Source organism: Aquarana catesbeiana, linkage group LG02 (genome assembly GCF_042186555.1).
Source record: "Aquarana catesbeiana isolate 2022-GZ linkage group LG02, ASM4218655v1, whole genome shotgun sequence".
Classification (NCBI taxonomy): Eukaryota; Metazoa; Chordata; class Amphibia; order Anura; family Ranidae; genus Aquarana; species Aquarana catesbeiana.
Window position 1 is genome coordinate 142073404 of NC_133325.1, and position 21424 is coordinate 142094827.

At 41.9% G+C, this 21424-nt stretch overlaps 1 protein-coding gene across 3 annotated transcripts in view; it reads left to right on the forward strand.

Moving 5' to 3' along the window:
* TNS2 (tensin 2) overlaps positions 1-21424 on the forward strand; it is a 271078-nt gene that overhangs the window by 242154 nt on the left and 7500 nt on the right. For all 3 annotated transcript variants that reach the window (XM_073613552.1, XM_073613554.1, XM_073613553.1), the window contains exons 19-25: positions 1398-2907; positions 8513-9078; positions 9167-9253; positions 11416-11547; positions 11628-11717; positions 19546-19623; positions 20115-20192. In XM_073613552.1, coding sequence (XP_073469653.1) covers positions 1398-2907; positions 8513-9078; positions 9167-9253; positions 11416-11547; positions 11628-11717; positions 19546-19623; positions 20115-20192 — 2541 coding nt within the window. The remainder of the gene's footprint in view (positions 1-1397; positions 2908-8512; positions 9079-9166; positions 9254-11415; positions 11548-11627; positions 11718-19545; positions 19624-20114; positions 20193-21424) is intronic.

Sequence of the window (21424 nt, forward strand, 5' to 3'; positions counted from 1 at the left end):
TCCATAAACCCCATTACACTTTGAGAGCCAGATGATGTCAGCTCATATGGAAATGTAGAGTATACTTTCCTTCAATGATTTGTAGAAGCAGATCATTTCTTAGCTGGTTACAGGATCCACAATGACTTAATGGCTTATGTTTTACCAATGCAAACTACACACTTTACACTCTTATCTTCCAGTTGTTGTTTTTTTTTTTTTGATAATTACCCAGCTTTATTCAGCTATATTCTTAAAGTGGTGTTTCGGCTGGGGAAAAAAAATTAAAAGTCAGTAGCTACAAATACTGTAGCTGCTGACTTTTACTATATGGACACTTACCTGTCTAGGGAGCCCTTGATGTTGGCACCCCAGACAATCTTCGGATCGGCTGTCGAGTGCAGCCACTGCCATTCCAGGTAAGGGAACCCAGCAGTGAAGCCTTTAGGCTTCACGGCCGGCATGGCGGCAGAGGCAGGAAGAGGGGGGCTGAGCTTCCGAGGGACAGGGCCGTGCCCCTCTTTACCCCTTCCCCCCTGAAAGCTGCAAATGTGACACTAGAGGCGGGGGAAGAAGCAATTAAGCAGAAGTTCCACTTTTGGGTGGAACTCTGCTTTAATGCGAAATGGAAAGGTAAGTAAAAGAGCTGCAGCAGCAATGATAGACAAAGCAACACGTGCTGTGGCTTTTCTAACTTTTAGTGCTATGCCGCAGGTTAATGTCCATAGATCAGTAGTATTAAGCTGAACATAGATGGAGCGTTTTTCCATGGTTGCAGGAAAGAAAATCTCTCGATTTCCCCCATCAACACTGACTCCCTCCCATGGAGCCATTGTGTTCTCTAGGTGGGGGGGCCATCCCCACCAGTGTAATACTGTGATCACTGCTCGTGGTATAATAGCCACTAGCAATAATCTCATGTAAAATCTGTCAGGCTGGTTGTACCCAAGTTATTTCATCAATCAACTTGGGTACATTCAGCCTGCCCCTACATGGTTTGATTCTCGGCCGGTCCCTGCTGAAGCAGCCAAGATTCGAACCGTCAATGGCAAGCTTCATTAAGCTAAGCTACTGATAGATGTGTAAAGGTGGTAAGGCATTACTGTAGCAATTTTAGTACCAGTGCTTGGAAATAGAAACTCCAGTTAAATCCATGATTTTATGCATTACGCCACAAGCAAGACTGTGCACTCATATATGATTGCAGAATCTGCAGAACAATTTGACCTAGAAGGGTCCAGGGGATAGGGCCACAGTCACAGGGCATTACTCCCCCTTTAATAATATATTTTGACTTTTTAAATTTTACTAAAGTACAATATACCCCAAATGTATGAGGCATTCTGTTATAGGGCTTATGAAACATTAAGTAATATGCACTGCTTGTATTAACATTACTCCATCTGTTGTTCTTGCAGATGTCACTGACCATGGGGTGCAAAGAGATGCCGTCACACTCCAGACACAGAAGTCTACAGGACCATCACATGCCATCAACTCCTCCCCTATAGCACCCATACAGAATCCAGTGCATCCCAACACTTCATCACATGCTCAGAGTACACTTGACCCAACCAGCAATCCGCACAGTCCAGTGAATGGCCACAACAACAACGCCTTTATGTATCCTCAGAGCCCAGTGCATGCGAGTACTCCTATAAACACATACTGCCAACCAGTGCAAAAACAGCATAATCATGTCCACACCCAAAGTACAGCTGTGCAAACCCAAACCAGCATTCTTGTGCGCTCTGGCTCCACGTCTTCAGCCACACAGAGGGTGCCATTACAAGCAGACCATTCAATACAGCCGCAGAGTCAGCCATTGCTGCATAGTGCTTTGGCAAAACAGAGCTCTGTACAGGGGCATAGTCCTACCCGGGCACATGTACATTTCCACAGTCAGGTGAATACACAGAGCCCTGTTATACCAGGTAATACCTACGTGCAACATAAAAGTCCCTCGGTGCAGTGTCAGAGCCCTGACAAGATGCATAGTTCACCCATCCAGGTGTATAATGGTGGGATGTCACAGGAACAGAGGATGCAAGCACGTAGCATTGCACACCCCCAGAGTGTGAACACTCATCCTCCTTCTCCTGTACAGTCCCAGAGTGTGAACACTCATCCTCCTTCTCCTGTACAGTCCCAGAATATGAACAATCACCCTCCTCCTGTACAGTCCCAGAGTGTGAACACTCATCCTCCTTCTCTTGTACAGTCACAGAGTGTGAACGCTCATCCTCCTTCTCTTGTACAGTCTCAGAGTGTGAACACTTATCCTCCTCCTGTACAGTCCCAGAGTGTGAACACTTATCCTCCTCCTGTACAGTCCCAGAGTGTGAACACTTATCCTCCTCCTGTACAGTCCCAGAGTGTGAACACTCATCCTCCTTCTCCTGTACAGTCACAAAGTGAAGTAAAAGCCCCTGCTGCTGTGCAGGTACAGGCTGTAAGCTCACACTCCCCTTCACACAGTAGTACTGTACAGACTGTACAGTGCCAGAATACACAACCTCCTTCACTTATAAATTCATATAACCACACAGCTCAGACGTCCACCATTGTACGCACACAGAGCGCACAGACAAGTAACCCCAAGCAGAATTCAGTCCATCTGCACAGCCCTGTCAGAACAGAAGCACAGAGTATGCAGAGCAACAATGGTATTCACACGCAACATCAGACTGGACATGCAGAGAGCAGTGCACAGACACAAAACACTGTGCACACACAAATGTCTACTCTAGCACTACACAGTCCAGTTCACAAACAGAGCCCCCAGATACACAGCACTGTGCGTATTCAAAGTCCATCTTTTCAGACATTTAAAAGCCCCTGCAGCCAGGGACCAGCTGTACCAAATAACAGACCGGAGCTCACACACAGTCCCTCTTCACAGCCTTTCAGCCCTGGCACTGCAGACAGGTGAGTCTGTGCCTAATGACATTGTACTAACCTTTCAAGGATTTTACACATGGATGTAGATTTCTGTTTTACTAAGACGCAATTCACACTGAAGCAGTGCTAAAGTGCCGGTCGTTTTTGCAGTGCTTTAGCAGCACTTTCCGGGCAAAAGCGGGGCAGATTTTTCAAGGTCACTTTACAACGTGACCTTAAAGAAAAGGAAAAAAGTCCAGTTTTGCTGTGCTTTCAAAGCACTTTTAAGGTGCTTTAGAAGCGTTGCCCATTCATTTCAATGGGCTGCCCCAAAGATGCTGCTTGCAAGACTTTTTCTAATGTCACGCAAGCGCACCGCCCGAGTGTGAAAGCACTCATTGCAATGAATGAGAGGCAGTTTTCAGGCACTTTTTAGAGGCTTTTTCTAGTGCTAAAACGCCTGTAAACTGCCACAGTGTGAAAAGGGGTCTAAGCTGTATCCTAAACAGGTTCAGTTGATTAACACAACTGATTAATCTTCTAGGGACTGCATTATGATTAGCTCATTTACCTGACTGTTAATGGGCAGTTAAAGCAAACAAAAACAGCACTATGGAAATTTTTTGGCAATAAAGTGCCAGCCCTGTTGCAAAGAGATAAAACATACATAGTACTCTCAAGGATGCAGATTTAGGGGGTCCAGAAACTTTGTTTAGAGTGGAGAAAACTAAGTTTTTGGTTTTCTCCGGGTTTTGTAAGTCCCAGATAAGGTCTGGAGCTCAGAGGCTTTGAAGAGATTTGGGTGTGAAGAAGCCTCCAATCCCATACCTCCCAACTTTCTGAGGTGGGAATGAGGGACACCTATTAGAAAATATACAGTGGGGACGGGACGGAAAGTATTCAGAACCCCTTAAATTATTCACTCTTTGTTATATTGCAGCCATTTGCTAAAATCATTTAAGTTCATTTTTTTCCTCATTAATTTACACACAGCACCCCATATTGACAGAAAAACACAGAATTGTTGATATTTTTGCAGATTTATTAAAAAAAGAAAAACTGAAATATCACATGGTCCTAAGTATTCAGACCCTTTGCTCAGTATTTAGTAGAAGCACCCTTTTGATCTAATACAGCCATGAGTCTTTTTGGGAAAGATGCAACAAGTTTTTCACATATGGATTTGGGGATCCTCTGCCATTCCTCCTTGCAGATCCTCTCCAGTTCTGTCAGGTTGGATGGTAAATGTTGGTGGACAGCCATGTTTAGGTCTCTCCAGAGATGCTCAAGTCAGGGCTCTGGCTGGGCCATTCAAGAACAGTCACGGAGTTGTTGTAAAGCCACTCCTTCGTTATTTTAGCTGTGTGCTTAGGGTCATTGTCTTGTTGGAAGGTAAACCTTCGGCCCAGTCTGAGGTCCCGAGCACTCTGGAGAAGGTTTCGTCCAGGATATCCCTAACCTGGCCGCATTCATCTTTCCCTCGATTGCAACCAGTCGTCCTGTCCCTGCAGCTGAAAAATCCCCCCACAGCATGATGCTGCCACCACCATGCTTCACTGTTGGGACTGTATTGGACAGGTGATGAGTAGTGCCTGGTTTTCTCCACACATACCGCTTAGAATTAAGGCCAAAAAGTTCTATCTTGGTCTCACCATCTTGGAGTCCTTCAGGTGTTTTTTTAGCAAACTCAATGCAGGCTTTCATGTGTCTTGCAGTGAGGAGAGGCTTCCGTCGGGCCACTCTGCCATAAAGCCCCGACTGGTGGAGGGCTGCAGTGATGGTTGACTTTCTACAACTTTCTCCCATCTCCCGACTGCATCTCTGGAGTTCAGCCACAGTGATCTTTGGGTTCTTCTTTACCAAGGCTCTTCTCCCCCAATAGCTCAGTTTGGCCGGATGGCCAGCTCTAGGAAGGGTTCTGGTCGTCCCAAACGTCTTCCATTTAAGTATTATGGAGGCCACTGTGCTCTTAGGAACCTTAAGTGCAGCAGAAATTTTTTTGTAACCTTGGCCAGATCTGTGCCTTGCCACAATTCTGTCTCTGAGCTCTTCAGGCAGTTCCTTTGACCTCATGATTCCCATTTGCTCTGACATGCACTGTGAGCTGTAAGGTCTTATATAGACTGGTGTGTAGCTTTCCTAATCAAGTCCAATCAGTATAATCAAACACAGCTGGACTCAAATGAAGGTGTAGAACCATCTCAAGTATGATCAGAAGAAATGGACAGCACCTGAGTTAAATATATGAGTGTCACAGCAAAGGGTCTGAATACTTGGGACCATGTGAGATTTCAGTTTTTCTTTTTTAATAAATCTTCAAAAATGTCAACAATTCTGTGTTTTTCTGTCAATATGGGGTGCTGTGTGTACATTAATGAGGAAAAAAAATGAACTTAAATGATTTTAGCAAATGGCTGCAATATAACAGAGAGTGAAAAATTTAAGGGGGTCTGAATACTTTCCGTCCCCACTGTATGTAGGCATAGAACACACCCCCTGCCACACCCCCTTAAAGGAGAATTGAGAAAAGAAATAATCGGTTAAACCCACAAGGGTTTTATTACCATTACTATTTCTTTATATTGGCATTTGGAATTTACAAATGCAGCAATTTAGAAATTGGATGAAAGGTTTAGCACTGTAAAACACTTTTTGATAGACAAGTAGTGCATTTTATAAACAACTATATAGATCAGACTGAGATGAGAGTAAAATGAGGAGGAAAGAGGGACTGAGGGACTTTATTCCGAAAGAGTCCCTCGAAATTAGGGACACTGGGGAGCTGGATGTCCAATCTTGTGTCTGGGTCTTGCTGGAGACCAGCAGGTAGATCGGTGCTCCACCCTCCCGAGAAGCCTGTGCAATTGAAAGGGAGCATTCAGGGATGTGCTTTTCTGCTCAGTGCAGGTGCAGTCTGTAACAGAACAGACAAAGTCTGAGCGTGCAAGACATAGAGGTACAGAGCATGTACATGAATCCAGGGGTTCTGTGTTAGTTGGTCTTTAGGACCAAGACACACAGCCTGAGCAGTAGTCCTGCTAGAGAGAGCCAGGAGGCAGAATATTGTTTAAGTTCATATTTATAGTGGAAAACCCTATGTATGTGTAGGCAACTGTTCGGTGTTGAACTTTGTAATTTCATTTTAAATAAAAGTAGGCCACAAGCCTTAAAACTGCATAGCTGATGTGGACCGTAATCACTAGTGAGGACTATACCTGAATGAAACCTCCAACATCTATCTATCTATCTATCTATCTATCTATCTATCTATCTATCTATCTATCTATCTATCTATCTATCTATCTATCTATCTATCTATCTATCTATCTATTCAAAGTATCTGACAAAAGTGAGTACACCCCTCACATTTTTGTAAATGTTTTATTATACCTTTTCATGTGACAACACTGAGAAATTACACTTTGCTACAATATAAAGTAGTGAGTGTACAGCTTGTATAACAGTGTAAATTTGCTGTCCCTCAAAATAATTCAACACACAGCCATTAATGTCTAAACCACTGGCAACAAAAGTAAGTGAAAATGTCCAAATTGGGCCCAAAGACTCAATATTTTGTGTGGAGACCGTTATTTTCCAGCACTGCCTTAAGCCTCTTGGGCATGGAGTTGACCAGAGCTTCACAGGTTGCCACTGGAGTCCTCTTCCACTTCTTTATGACGACATCACGGAGCTGGTAGATGTTAGAGACCTTGCGCTCCTCCACCTTCCGTTTGAGGATGCCCCGAAGATGCTCAAGGGTTTAGGTCTGGAGACATGCTTGGCCAGTTCATCACCTTTACCATCAACTTCTTTAGCAAGGCAGTGGTCATCTTGGAGGTGTGTTTGGGGTCGTTATCATGTTGGAATACTGCCCTGTGGCCCAGTTTCCGAAGGGAGGGAATCATGCTCTGCTTCAGTATGTCACAGTACATTTTGGCATTCATGGTTCCCTCAATGAACTGTAGCTTCCCAGTGCCGGCAGCACTTATGCAGCCCCAGACCATGACACTCCCACCACCATGCTTGATTGTAGGCAAGACACACTTGTCTTTGTACTCCTCACTTGGTTGCCACCACACACGCTTGACACCATCTGAACCAAATACGTTTATCTTGGTCTCATCAGACCATAGGACGTGGTTCCAGTAATCCGTGTCCTTAGTCTGCTTGTCTTTGCAGACCAATTTGTTGCAGTGTGCGGCATATGATCTGAGCACTGACAGGTTGACTCCCCAGCCCTTCAACCTCTGCAGCAATGCTGGCAGCACTCATACGTTTATTTTCCAAAGACAACCTCTGGATATGATGCTGAGCACGTGCACTCACCTCTTTTGGTCAACTATGGCGAGGCCTGTTCTGAGTGGAACCTGTCCTATTAAACCGCTGTATGGCCTTTGCCACCGTGCTGCAGTTCAGTTTCAGGGTCTTGGCAATCTTCCTATAGCCTAGGCCATCTTTATGTAAAGCAACAATTCTTCTTTTTTTTTTTCAGATCCTCAGAGAGTTCTTTGCCATGAGCTGCCATGTTGAACTTAGAGTAACTAGTATGAGAGAGTGATAGTGATAACACCAAATTTAACACACCTGCTCCCTATTCAGATTTGAGACCTTGTAACACTAACGAGCCGGAAAATGGCTAATTGGGCCCAGTTTGGACATTTTCACTTAGGGGTGTACTCACTTTTGTTGCCAGCAGTTTAGACATTAATGGCTATGTGTTGAGTTATTTTGAAGGGACAGCAAATATACACTGTTATACAAGCTGTACACTCACTATTTCACATTGTAGCAAAGTGTCATTTCTTCAGTGTTGTCTCAAGAAAAGATATAATAAAATATTTCCAAAAATGTGAGGGGTGTACTCACTTTTGTGAGATACTGTGTATATATAGATATATCTATATCTATATATAGATATAGATATATCTATATATATAGATATATATATATAATGTAGCTCCCAGCAAATGTTGCACTAGTCTCCTCACATCAAGCCTTTTGTTTACAGAGCTCAATAAGACTTCAGGATAAGAAAAAGGGGGAACACTGGAAGCGCCACCTGAGTGTAGTATTAGAGCACAATTTAATGGCAGTGTAAGCAATGATACTCACAAGATAAAGATTAAAAAATGCTCATCTGTATATGATATCTCTCCTGGAGTCCAAGGCGAGCATCTGCCCTATCTGCCTACTTATATGGTTACAGTTACACTCTCTTTGCACTTACAATTATCTTTTTTTCTGTTGCATTTCAATAAGACATTAGAGCAGTGATTCATCCCTTATCAGACAGATGAGTCCAAGGTTTTTATCAAACTGAGCTTTAAAGTGAGCTGCTGAGCTGTGCTGTTGTTTAGCTAATCCATAGTGCTCTGGGAATACGTTGTCTTCTATTAAATGTTTATTAATAAAACAGATTAATAATAACAGTATGAAAATATATTATCTTAGAAGAGAAATAAAGTAGACTCAGAACCGCTATAGTTTCAACAAACAAAACCAGTAAAACTTTACTAGATAATAACTATCAAGGTATGACCATTAACATTTTCCGGGCTGTTACCTTATGCCTGAAAAATGCTTAAAAATATTCCTTTGTTGATTGCCAAAAATGTAACATTTTTAAACATTTGCTCCATTTTCCATTTTACAGGCCTGGAGTCCCACATTCTGTTGTTTCGACCTCAGTATCAGAAGGATATTCAGCCATTCCACAGTCCCCATCACATATAACAAAGACCACCCCTCCGATCCCTGTAACTCCAACCACAGTGACCGTGGAAAGCAACCATGGACAGGTGTCAGTGAATCCTGTTTCTATCCCTACAGAAACATCTACTTCTCCATCCAATCATTACAGTGTGCCCACTGAAAACATTTACTCTTCCCCTCCCTCTGCTGTGCCAATAAACCCTGTTATACCTTTGAAGAAAAGTATTACATTATCCCTTCCTGACACCCCACCCAACATCAGTCATAAAGGGGAAGTCCCTACCAGCCCACCACTTTCTCCAATGGGAAGCCAGACAGAACTTCTGTCTCCATCCCCAACCCCATCATTCCCTATCAGCACTGCTTATTATTCTGGGAGCCCCTGCCCTCCAAATGGCCAGCCACCTGTATTGCCAGAAAAATGCCATACTCCAGCTACAGGGGACAAAGGTGGGACTCTTGGAAGACCAAGACAACTACAAGAAGAGACGTCACCCACAAAGAAAGGTAAAATAACAAATGCCTACAGCTTTCAGCTAGTACATGAATGTTTAGAAAGAACTAAAACATTTCCTTTCCTCTTATTGACATTCAGATGTACAGCAGGATGTTCCTTTGGCTTACAACTTTGTGCAGGATTCCTCTAAATTTTGGTACAAGCCAAGTATATCCAGGGAGCAAGGTAATAAATCCTCCTTAATATTATAGTTCTCCATTGTGGTGCAGACAGATGTTTTACAATAAGATGTTAGTAAGTTTAATGTGTAATCGAAACCCAAAAACAATAATGTAATGTTATGCAGCATACCAGTTCTTAGATGTGCTGGCTGCATTCCTTTCCTTTTTTCAGGCTTTTTTTTTCTTTAGTTTTGATCCTACCAGTAACGCACTTCCTGTCTAAGGGTGACTCATCATACCGTATCTATGGCTGGGCAATGTTGTCATCCTAGGATGGGAAGTTTATTAGCTATGGAACCCCTCCCACTCTTTCATTTGCTTAGCAAAGGGAGCTGTTCTGTAGTCCAGAGAGATACCTGAGAACAATGTTAACCGATAAGAGTTAGCAGAGCTAGAGAGCAAAGGAACCTATCAGCTCACTGGATTTCTAGCAGGATCAAGGGGTATTTTTTGCACTTATCAAGTAGATATAACAAAACACGCGCAATTGTACTTTTACAGCGGAATCAAAACCCTCCTATCCTTTACAGCAAATAAAACTGCCATCATAGCTTCTGTTTGATCCACAGTTGCCATGGTGCTGCACATGTGATCAGTTCTGACACCAGCCATTTGATGGCTTGACAGTTCAGTTGAGAACACAAGCATCTGTGACAGTTCTCAATCATAGCATACATTGAATGTAACAGTTAAATCGCTGAATTTAGTTCCACTTTACAGACCTAAAGGGAGCAAATAAAAGCAGTTCATTGTTAGCATTTTATACAAATTTTTTGTCTTATGAGTGGCTTCACTGTAATAACATTAATAGAGATGTTCTTTTGCAGCTACCCTTTACTCAGAGTATCTGTTCAGCCACCACTTAGATTTTAAGCTATCCTGCAAAGTAACAGTTGGGTTTGAAAAGTTTTGGATCTAACTTTATGGCTGTTGTGATAATAACTGGTTTAACATTGACAAACCAGTACAGGGTTCAGTATGCACTATTCTTTTAGATTAGCTTCTTCATGTAGCCTTGCACTTTCAAGCTATAACATTAACGTTTTAACAATGGTGAGCAGAATATAACACTAACATGGCTGAATATAACAACCTTTTTTGGCAAATGAAATGTTCATTATAGCTTTTATTAACCACTTCAGCCCCAGAAGGATTTACCCCCTTCCTGACCAGAGCACTTTTTGCGATTCGGCACTGCGTCGCTTTAACTGATAATTGCGCGGTCGTGCGACGTGGCTCCAAAACAAAATTGACATCCTTTTTTCCCACAAAAAGAGCTTTCTTTTGGTGGTATTTGATCACCTCTGCGATTTTTATTTTTTGCGCTATAAACAAAATAAGAGTGATAATTTTGAAAAAAATGCATTGTTTTTTACTTTTTGCTAAATTAAATATCCCCAAAAAATATATTAAAAAAACATTTTTTTTTCCTCAGTTTAGGCCGATATGTATTCTTCTACATATTTTTGGTAAAAAAAAATCGCAATAAGCATTTATTGATTGGTTTGCGCAAAAGTTATAGCGTTTACAAAATAGGGGATAGTTTTATGGCATTTTTATTAATAATTTTTTTTTTTACTAGTTTTGGCGGTGATCAGCGATTTTTATTGTGACTGCGACATTATGGCGGACACATCAGACATTTTTGACACATTTTTGGGACCATTGTCATTTATACAGCAATCAGTGCTATAAAAATGCACTGATTCCTGTGTAAATGACACTGGCAGTGAAGGGGTTAACCACTAGGGGGCGGGGAGGGGTTAAGTATGTCCTAGGGGAGTGATTCTAACTGTCAGGGGGATGGGCAGTGTATGTGACTTCACTGATCTCTACTCCGATGACAGGGAGCAAAGATCGAGTGACACTGTCACTAGGCAGAACGGGGAGATGCTGTTTAAACCGGCATCTCCCCATTCGTCCTCTCCGTGAGGCGATCGCTGGTATGCCCGTGGCAATCGAGTCCGCAGGACCCGCGACCTGACTCACGGAGATCGTGGCAGGCATGCCGCCGCCGGCGGTGAATTCCAAGTAACGTACGGGTACGTTACTTTGCGCAGCCGTGCCATTCTGCCGACGTATATCTACAGGAGCTGGTCGGGAACCGGTTAATTGTGCCTTTTACATTTACATCGTCTGCCTATCACTTTTTCTCTCTTTTTTTAGCCATTGCACTTCTAAGAGGTGCAGAGCCAGGGTCCTTCCTGATTCGGGATAGTAACTCTTTCCGTGGAGCTTATGGATTGGCCCTAAAGGTGTTCAGCCCTCCTCCCAATGTACCAACTCAGCCATGCAAAGGTGATTTGCCTCAAAGTTATTTTATCCTTATTGGTATCATTTGGGCTTAGTTCATATAATTCTCCTCCTTCTTTTCTCAGATCCCTTGGAACAGTTGGTTCGTCACTTTCTTATTGAGACAGGACCTAAGGGAGTAAAAATTAAAGGATCTCCCATTGAGCCCCACTTTGGTAAGCGAAAAATAGCCCAAGGTAGCTGTTTGTATAAAAGATTTCTAAAGAACAGGTGCCTTTGTTCACAACAGGTAATCAGATTCTCTATTTCATGCTCCCATGATGTACTGAGAAAATGTAATCTGTGTTCTGTAGCCATCATTGAGCAGCACGGTGGTTAGCACTTCTGCCTTGCAGCACTGTGTTCCTCAGTTCAAATCCCAACTTTGACACAATGTGCATGGAGTTTGCATGTGCTCTTTGGGCTTACCCCAGGAATTCTGGCTTCTTCACACATGCCAAAGACAGGCTCATTGGCACTAATGCGTGTGTGTATGTATGCGAGATAAAGCACCTTAGATTGTAAGATCCTTGAGGTCAGGGACCTCAAATGGAAAATGAATGTAATAGTGAATGGAAAATTATGTAATACACTGTGTAAATTGTCAGTGCTATATAAATACCTGAAGGTGCTGACCAAGCATGGATAGAAACAACACAAGCAGAAGAAGGGGACCAGTATAGTTTATTTATTAACGATAGAGTGGGTACATTTGGGGTTAAAGGGAATGTAAGGCAGTTTTGGATATACAATACACTATGTGGCCAAAAGTTTGTGGACACCTGGCCATCAAACATATCTATTTCAAAACCAGGGGCAATAATATGGAGTTGGCTGCCCCTTTGTGGCTATACCAGCTTCCACCCTTCTGGGAGGGCTTTTCAGATGTTTTTGCAGTATGTTGGTGGGAATTTGTGCACATTCACCCAAAGAAGTATTTGTGAGGTTAGATAAAAATATTAGAGAAGACCTGGCTCACTATTAGCATTCAAATAAAAAAGTGTTCAGCCCTGTCTTTGTGCAGTGGAGCACAGTCATGCTGGAACAGAAAATGGCCTTTCTAAACTGTTTTATTAGGGTTTGAAATGCACAGTTGTCTAAAATGTACTAGTAATGTATACTGTAGCATTAACAGTACTCGTCAATGGAAAAACCTAATCTCAATCATTTGGTGGGTTGCCAACATTCTTTTGGTCATATAGCTAGGTGGGATGGATATGTCCACACAAGCTTTTGGACATATAGGGGTTAATTTATTAATACTGGAGATGCTAAATCTGGTGCAGCTCTGCATGGAAACCAATCAGCTTCCGGGTTTTTTTTCCAACACTTAAAGTGTTGAGAATTAAGAGAGAGTAGTGGAGTGGTTAATTAAGTGTTCTTGCATAGCAAGACCACTTACTGTTATCTCACATATATATTATTATTCTTATTATAGCCAAATTTACCACCCTAACTCCTCCCACAGTTTTCACACTACATAGACAAGTAATATACCGAAACGTGCGGATTGTTCCCGAATGGTGTGCTGTTACTTTGTGGAACGTTTCGCCGAATGGTTCACGAAATCATTGTTTTTGCGGCAAAATTAGTCCCATAGGAATGAATGGCGAAATGTTCAATGTCATTTAATTGGTGTCCTATTACCTTGTGGAAATTTGTGAAAAGCTGAAAAATACCAGTGTGAATCCGGAATCAATGTCATTTAATTGGTGTGCTATTACTTTGTGGAACATTTCGCCGAATGGTTCACGAAATATCGTAGTTTTTGCAGCGAAATTGGTCCCATAGGAATGAATGGCGAAATGTTCAAAACTAGAGTGGGAGGTGACAAAAGCTGACAACCCAATGATCAGCCAAAACATTATGACCACCCCATGATCAGCCAAAACATTATGACCGCCCCATGAAAAAAAATGTCATTTTTGAAAAAAAAAAAAATCATTTTTGAACAAAAAAAATAATTTTTGAAAAAAAAAAAAAATCATTTTTGAAAAAAAAAATAATTTTTGAAAAAAATAAATCATTTTTGAAAAAAAACAAAATCATTTTTGAAAACAAAAACAAAATCATTTTTTAAAAAAATGTTCAGCTCTTTTAGCTAATGATGGGACTTCAACTGTTTTACTACTATTTATACTTTTTAAAATATTAAGCTTTTTAACACTTTTCACAGTTACTCAAGCCACTCCACCCAGTTACTCCGCCCACTCCAGTTGTAGAGGCAAGAACACTTTTCACAATTTCCCCAGAAATTGTAGCTTTTCTAGTGATTCTTACTCTTGGTGGTCTAAGGTTATCAATGGTGTACCCCAAGGTTCAGTGTTGAATCCCCTACATTTTAAAATCTTTATAAATGATATAGGGTCTGTGATTAAAAGTATCATTTTAATGTTTGCAGATGACACCAAGCTATGCAGTGGAATAACGTCCTTACAGGATGTCTCCAACTTTCAAGCCGACCTCAATGCACTGTTTAATTTAGCAACTGTGTGACAAATGAGGTTAAGCTCTGGTTCACATTGATGCGATTTGGCATGTGATTTGACATGTCAAATCACATGCCAAATTGGCAGCAATTTCCGGCAATGGCAGCGTCCGAATCGGTGCGGCGCCGCACCGATTCCAAAAAGTAGTTTCTGTACTACTGTTGGCAATTTCGGGGTGCGATTTCCATTGACATCTGTGCAGAAATCCGCACAGATGTCTCTGAAATCAGGATCTGGGGGTTTTGGTAGATCATAAGCTTAATAATAGCATGCAATGCCAAGCTGCGGTTTCCAAAGCGAGCAAAGTCCTTTCTTGTATTAGGAGAGGTATGGACTCCACAGAGAGAGAGCTCATTTTGCCCCTCTACAAATTATTAGTAAGACCTCATCTGTTCAGTTTTGAGCACCGATTCACAAAAAGGATATTGGGGAACTGGAGAAAATGCAGAGAAGGGCAACCAAAATACCAAACTGATAAGAGGCATTGAGTAGCTCAGTTATGAGGAAAGATTACAGGAACTGAATTTATTCTCTCTTGATAAATAAACAAATGGTCCATATGGTGAACTTGGTGTTGAGTTATTCACTTTAAGGTCATCACAGAGGACAAGGGGGCACTCTATATGTCTAGAGGAAAAAAGATTTAATCTCCAAATACGGAAAGGTTTTTTCACAGTGAGAGCTGTGAAAATGTGGAATAGACTTCCTCTAGAGGTGGTTCTGGCCAGCTCAGTAGATTGCTTTAAAAAAGGCCTGGATTCTTTCCTTAACGTACATAATATAACTGGATTATAACATTTATAGGTAAATTTGATCCAGGGAAAATCCGGTTGCCTCTTGGTGGATCAGGAAGGAATTTTTTCCCCTGCTGTAGCAATTCGGTTTATGCTTTGCTGGGTTTTTTTGCCTTCCTCTGGATCAACTGTGGGTAAAGGATTGTGTATATGGGATTGTATGGGTTTTTTTTTGTTTGCACTGGATGGAATTGTGTCTTTTTTTCAACCTGACTAAACATGTAACTATGTAACTATGTTACTAAACCCACAACAGTAAAATCAGTCTGAACCTAAGGGGTTAATCCCACGCATTATAAAAAGGCTGTTTGATCCTGTTTGCACAGATCCTCCCTTCCTTCCACTGCCCCCTGATAATTTCCTGATAACACAGAACCTATGGAGTCAGGCTGCACATGCTCAGTTTGGTGTGTATTGCTAGAGAGGTTTTTTTTTTCTTGGAAGAGTGCATGTGATCAGCACAGGGCCAATCAGCACTGTCCAGACAGAGGGTCAGAAGTCCTGGATCCTGATAGGACAGCTCAATGCAGTATGAAAACTCCTCCTACAAGCTTTAACTAGTGCTTGGCTAGACAGTGGTAAAAGACTGCTATATACTGCTGATGAGAAAATTTATTTAGCAGTTTATATTTACTAAAATAATTGCATTTCCATGTTCTGTGTACTGTGGGAGACCAGATATAGTGAATGCAGTGTCCTGGGTTTAGTAACAATTTAATTGAACAAGCTGAAGTTAGAAGCTGATTGGCTACCATGCACAGCTGCACCATATTTTACACTCCAGTTTTAGTAAATCAACCTCATTGTTTCTTTTTTTTTTCATTAGGCAGCTAAATGTAAAATACTGCCTACATATATTTCAATTTTCACAGCCATCCAGCAGGTGGAGCTTTAGGCTCAGATTTAAAAGCAGTTTTAAAATATTTTAGCTTTAAAAATATAAAATTTACACAAATCTGTTATAGTATGCATTTCATTGGAAGGCCCATTTAATAAGCTGCTATGTTTTCTTTTGTCCTTGGTGTAGGAATTGAGGTTTTTGTTCAGCAGTTAATCAGTCCTGCTTGCCTGTATAGATGAGTTATGTTACTTGCGGTGCAGACAGGGCCATCCATTTATAATTTTTGGAGTTGTAGAGGTTTATGTCTGGCCTCATATTTCTCAGTAGAGTCTACATGGGCTGTTCTGCTCCCTTCCCACCATTCCTGCTTCTGTGGCTGGATGGGATGTTTGTGGCTCAGACATGGGTTGATATAGACCACGATGGGGCTCTCATATTCTGCACACTCCCTGCAGACTATAACACGCAGCATATTATTCTCAGGCCTCTTCCTGCTACGAGGCATGCTAAGATTTCTGTCTCAGGTGACATCCTCTAACAGCACCCATGCTACTTTAGTCCAGTCATTCATCATTTTCATCATATCTATGAAAAATTTAAGAATGATACATTTTTCAAACACTTTCAGTTGATTCTCTCGAGGTTTAATTGAAAAAGAATGAATTTTCTAAGGTGTCAAATTAGTACAGAATAAAAATCAACTTATTAACATGTGATCATATTTTGGGTATGATAAAAAAATGCAGATGTGGCTTACTTAATATCATAAAAAATCTGATTGAATCTAGTATAAATCAACACAAAATGAAGGGCGTATGACAAGCTTATGGGCGACATGATTCTGTTTTCTCATCCTGGACCCTTCAAGTTCCTACTCATCCTGGGGAAAGCAGTAAAACATTGTCGAGGTGTTGAATGCTCTCAACTTTGTACAGGAGATGTATGGCCACCGTATGGAGGGTGGAACATCACAAGCCAGGGATTGGAAGTGGAAATGCTATGTTGGTCAACAGCAAGTGCAGGAATGACCATAATTCTGCTAAGCAAGTACAGAAAGACTTCCAACTATTAAAAGGGCAACCGTGATCAAGCGAAATACCTATATGAAAAGCCTTCGGTCCCTTTCACACTGCTGCGACTTGAAAGTCGCTTGATTTGACACGATTTTGCAGCTGCGATTTCAGGAATGCTTGTGTAAACCTGAGATCTATGGACCTCAACTCGCATCAAAGTCAGACCAAAGTAGTACAGGGACTACTTTGAAGTCGGTGCGACTTGAAGTCGCACAGACATGAATGGTTATCATTGGGAGTCATGGTATATGACTTGTCATGCGAATCTGATGTCCAAAGCCACAGGAAAAGTCACACAAGGTTGAAAGGGGCCTGGGTTGTACACAAAAGTTACAGGACAGTAGTACCACCCAGAGTGAAGCTGTTCAGCTGTTCAGCTTCACTGCCCTATAGCTAGTATACAATCTGCAAGTCAGATAATGGCCAGTATAAGGAAATAAAGGAGGGAGCAAATGCCTAGTGCATTACCTCCAACACCATAGAATTGATTAAAAAGCCAAAAACATACATACAAACATGGGGAAATAACAAGCATATATGATCCCAACGCCAACATGGTGGATACTAGGTCACTATAGTTGGAAATCTTATGCATTTGAGCTCATGTTCCCCTCTCTGCCAATCCCTCCATTGGCTGCCACTCTCCCAACAAATTAAATTCAAAATACTAACAATAAGTTACAAAGCCATCCACAACTCTGCCCCCAGCCACATCACTAGCCTAGTCTCAAAATACCAACCTAATCGTCATCTTCATTCCTCCCAAGACCTCCTGCTCTCTAGCTCCCTCATCACTTCCTCCCATATTCGCCTCCAGGACTTCTCCCGAGCCTCTCCCATCTTCTGGAATACCCTACCCCAATCTGTCAGACTATTTCCAAATCTATCTACTTTTAGGTGATCCCTGAAAAGTTTTCTCTTCGGAGAAGCCTGCCCTGCCTCCACCTAAGTGTTCTTTTATTTTCTTCATCAGCTCATGCCCCACAGTAATTACCCTTTTGTATCACTTGACTCTCCCTCCTAGACTGTAAGCTCTAACGAGCAGAGCCTTCTGATTCCTCCTGTATTGAATTGTATTATAATTGTACTGTCTGCCCTACTGTTGTAAAGCGCTGTACAAACTGTCTGCGCTATATAAATCCTGTATAATAACAAAAAGGACAGTGGTCTTCAAACAGCTGCCGAATGCTACCCTTTGCTTGCCTTTATCTGGCCCTTGGGACACTATTTCTCCCACTGATAAGTGACACTATTCTACCAACTGACTACAATGGGGCACCATTTCTCCCACTGACATAAAAAATGGGGCACTATTCTTTCCAATGATATCAATGATGAGGCACTATTCCTCCTTCTAATACCAAATGTGGTGATGTTTACTTCCACTGATGCCAGGAAAATATACACCCCGCTGGCCACAGTCCGCCCCCCCTAAAGTCTAAAGGACAATAAACTGGCCCTTTGTTTGAACGTTTGGAGACTCCTGCTTTAGGACAACAGTTCCAACATGTCTGCTTTTTGCTTGGTAGCAGATACATTTATTTTTTCTTCCGGTTAGTTTTCTTTATTACATTTTTGACAGAAGTACAGTGGATAATGTGTAGGCATAATAAACTATATACCGTAAACAATAGCAGAGAATTCGCTTAGAATCATATTCTTCTTGGATTCTAAAACTGGAGAGATAGTGTTATCTGTATAGAGGAGAACTTTAGTACAGGAAGTCCCATCCCCAGGTTGCAATGTACATTTACATGCTCTCGTAATTTAAAGTGGTGTTCCGGCCGAAATTATACTTTTTAAATAAAAATACCCCTATAATACACAAGCTTAATGTATTCTAGTAAAGTTAGTCTGTAAACTAAGGTCTGTTTTGTTAGTTTATAGCAGTAGTTTGTTATTTTATAAACTTACAGCAGGCCGTGGCCATCTTAAGTGTGGGCATCTGAAGCCAGGCTGCATTTCTTCCTGGATCTCATCCTTGCAGATCTTGCACATGCTCAGTGCAGCACAAGCAGTGTAATAGGTTTCAGGTCAGGTTTCCATAGCAACGGCAATGTCAGAGGAAGTTGCAAACAGGAAATGATGCGATGGGCCGCGGCCAGGGAGGAGGAAGTGAAAAATGAATACAGCAGATATACAGTAGGTGCTGAGAAAATTTTTTTTAAAATATCCAATTCGTTTACAGTGCACAGTTTAGTGACGGATGCTGAAGAGTTGTAAAAGTGGGTGGAACTCCACTTTAAATTTGTCCAGAATGTACAAGTATATATTATCAATAGAGAATGTATTAACTAGAAACCAAAAGAAGACAGAAAAGTTTTGCAAAGAGTGGAGGGAAAGGAAGGGTAGGATTAGATGGTTAAGGTAAAGGCGGCAGATACATTTATTTTGTAGACTATGTATTGAAAGGATTATTATAGTAACGCAAATGACTACCATACAAACTATTTGTGTCACTGTTTTCAAATGATGAAAAATTTCCAGCATGTTGGAATGTATGGCCATGGTGACAAATTCTAAAAATTCAAGAATTATTGTTTATGATTATTTTTACATGCTGAACATACACGTGGCCAGTGTCCTGAAGAGATGACCATTTATATTTGTATTGAGGATATTCTAGCCACACAGAGAGCGCAATGGACCTGGTGAATGATGTCAGTTCATTGGATCTAAATGAGCTTTTGCTTTATATGTGCTTAATATTACCATGTCTGTGGACATCACACCCATGTGTATAGTATAAAGTAATAACTAGTAACGTGTGTCAACTGTTTGATCAAACATGTCTCTATGTTTTATAGGAAGCCTGTCAGCGCTGGTATCACAGCATTCGATCACACCTCTGTCCCTGCCCTGTAGACTACGCATTCCTGATAAAGGTAAGTGAATGGCCATGATTCAAGCACCCTTGCCGTGACAGGTCAGGGCTGTTTTGGGGGCAAAAGGGGGGCCCTACTCACATTAGGTGGGTGGTCACAAAGTGATGACTGATTGGTATATTAAACTGAGCATATAATGAAAATAGGCATGATTGGAGATCACCTACAGTGAAAACCTCACGTCTGAACAATGAGTGGGTCCCAAGGTACAGGCCCCGGTGGTTTATTATATCAGTTATACTTGGCCCTGCTTTTAACTCAAAACCTACCTGCTGGTTAATGAAGTCACCCGTGAAATCAGTGGACCAAATATAAGATAGAAGACACTAAAGACTTTTTTTTTTTCTTTGCCAAGATTGACTTTAACAGGAAAAGTGGATCTTTTCCTATATCATTAGCTGCCTTTATCTACAGGTCTATTGATCATTTTAACATGTAACTTTCACTAATTTACATTTAATCAACTATCTTCTAATCTATCCTATGTACAGATCTGACTGAACAGACCTCTGATGTCGTAGTTCCCACTAACATGAGCACAGCAGCCGACTTACTGCGACAAGGTGCCGGTATGTGAAAACCATTTTTGATAAGTCATCTTTGCATTACTAGATTGTGCTCAACTTAGAACAGACTGAGCGTTTTGGGTAAAATCTCCATGGCTATGTGCATTACTAGTAATATAATGATTATTATCATTAGTGAGTTTGAGGGACTGGAGGAGGGGGAGGGGAGTACCGGGATTCCCCCCGCTCTGTGTACCGGAGATGGCTTGCTTCCTGTCCGGATGTAGTGCAAAGTACTCTCCCCAAGCGTGGAGAGGAGGAGGACTGAGTTGCCCTCATTGAGTCCGGCTCCCCTCACTGAGGACAGACGGACGGATGAATGAATGAATGAATGAACGGACAGAGAGGGCGGCGGTTGTTGTTCGGGGGAGGGGAGGCCACTGCTTTCCGGTGACACCCTGACACCACATTTCCTGTAACAGGGGTCACGAGAACCGAAAGTGAGGGGTCAGGGGACACACCCAGTACCAACCAGGGACTCTTCCAGTGTAACTAGAAGCTGAACTTTGTCAGTGTTAGATGGAGGGGATGTCCCCCTGTCATTACTGTCTGTGCCGCCCCCCCCTCTATTCACTGAGAGTGACAGATAAACCCTACATTTTGCATTGTCAGTTTGGGTGAGAGGGGTGTGTTTATTGGTTGAACTGGATGGAGTTGTGTCTTTTTTAACCAGGCTATGTAACAATATGTAACTTTGTAATTATAGAGAGATATGCACTCTATATAATAGGGAGAAAAAATGTTGCAATACCTGTTACCCTTGGATGGATTTTACATGCTCTTCTGCATGTAAAACCATGGAACCATGTCCATAAGATAAGATAAACTTATTTGATTCAGATGGTGTCAAGCGTGTGTGGTGGCAACCAGGGGAGGAGTACAAAGACAAGTGTGTCTTGCCTACAGTCAAGCATGGTGGTGGGAGTGTCATGGTCTGGGGCTGCATTCGTGCTGCCAGCACTGGGGAGCTACAGCTGAGGGAACCATGAATGCCAACATGTACTGTGACATATTGAAGTAGAGCCCATTCATACCTACCTAGGTGGATTCAGCATCAGTCTGATGCTGCATCTGTCCCCCGGCGCCTCTGCACTGAGAACCGAGCGATCGAACATCGCCGATGGCTCGGTTCTCTCAGCTCACCAAATGGAGAGCTGCTGACTGTCAATCAGCAGCTCTCCTCTCTGCTCCTGCACGCTCACTGAAGTGCTAAGCTGTGGAGGGGCGGGGAGCGG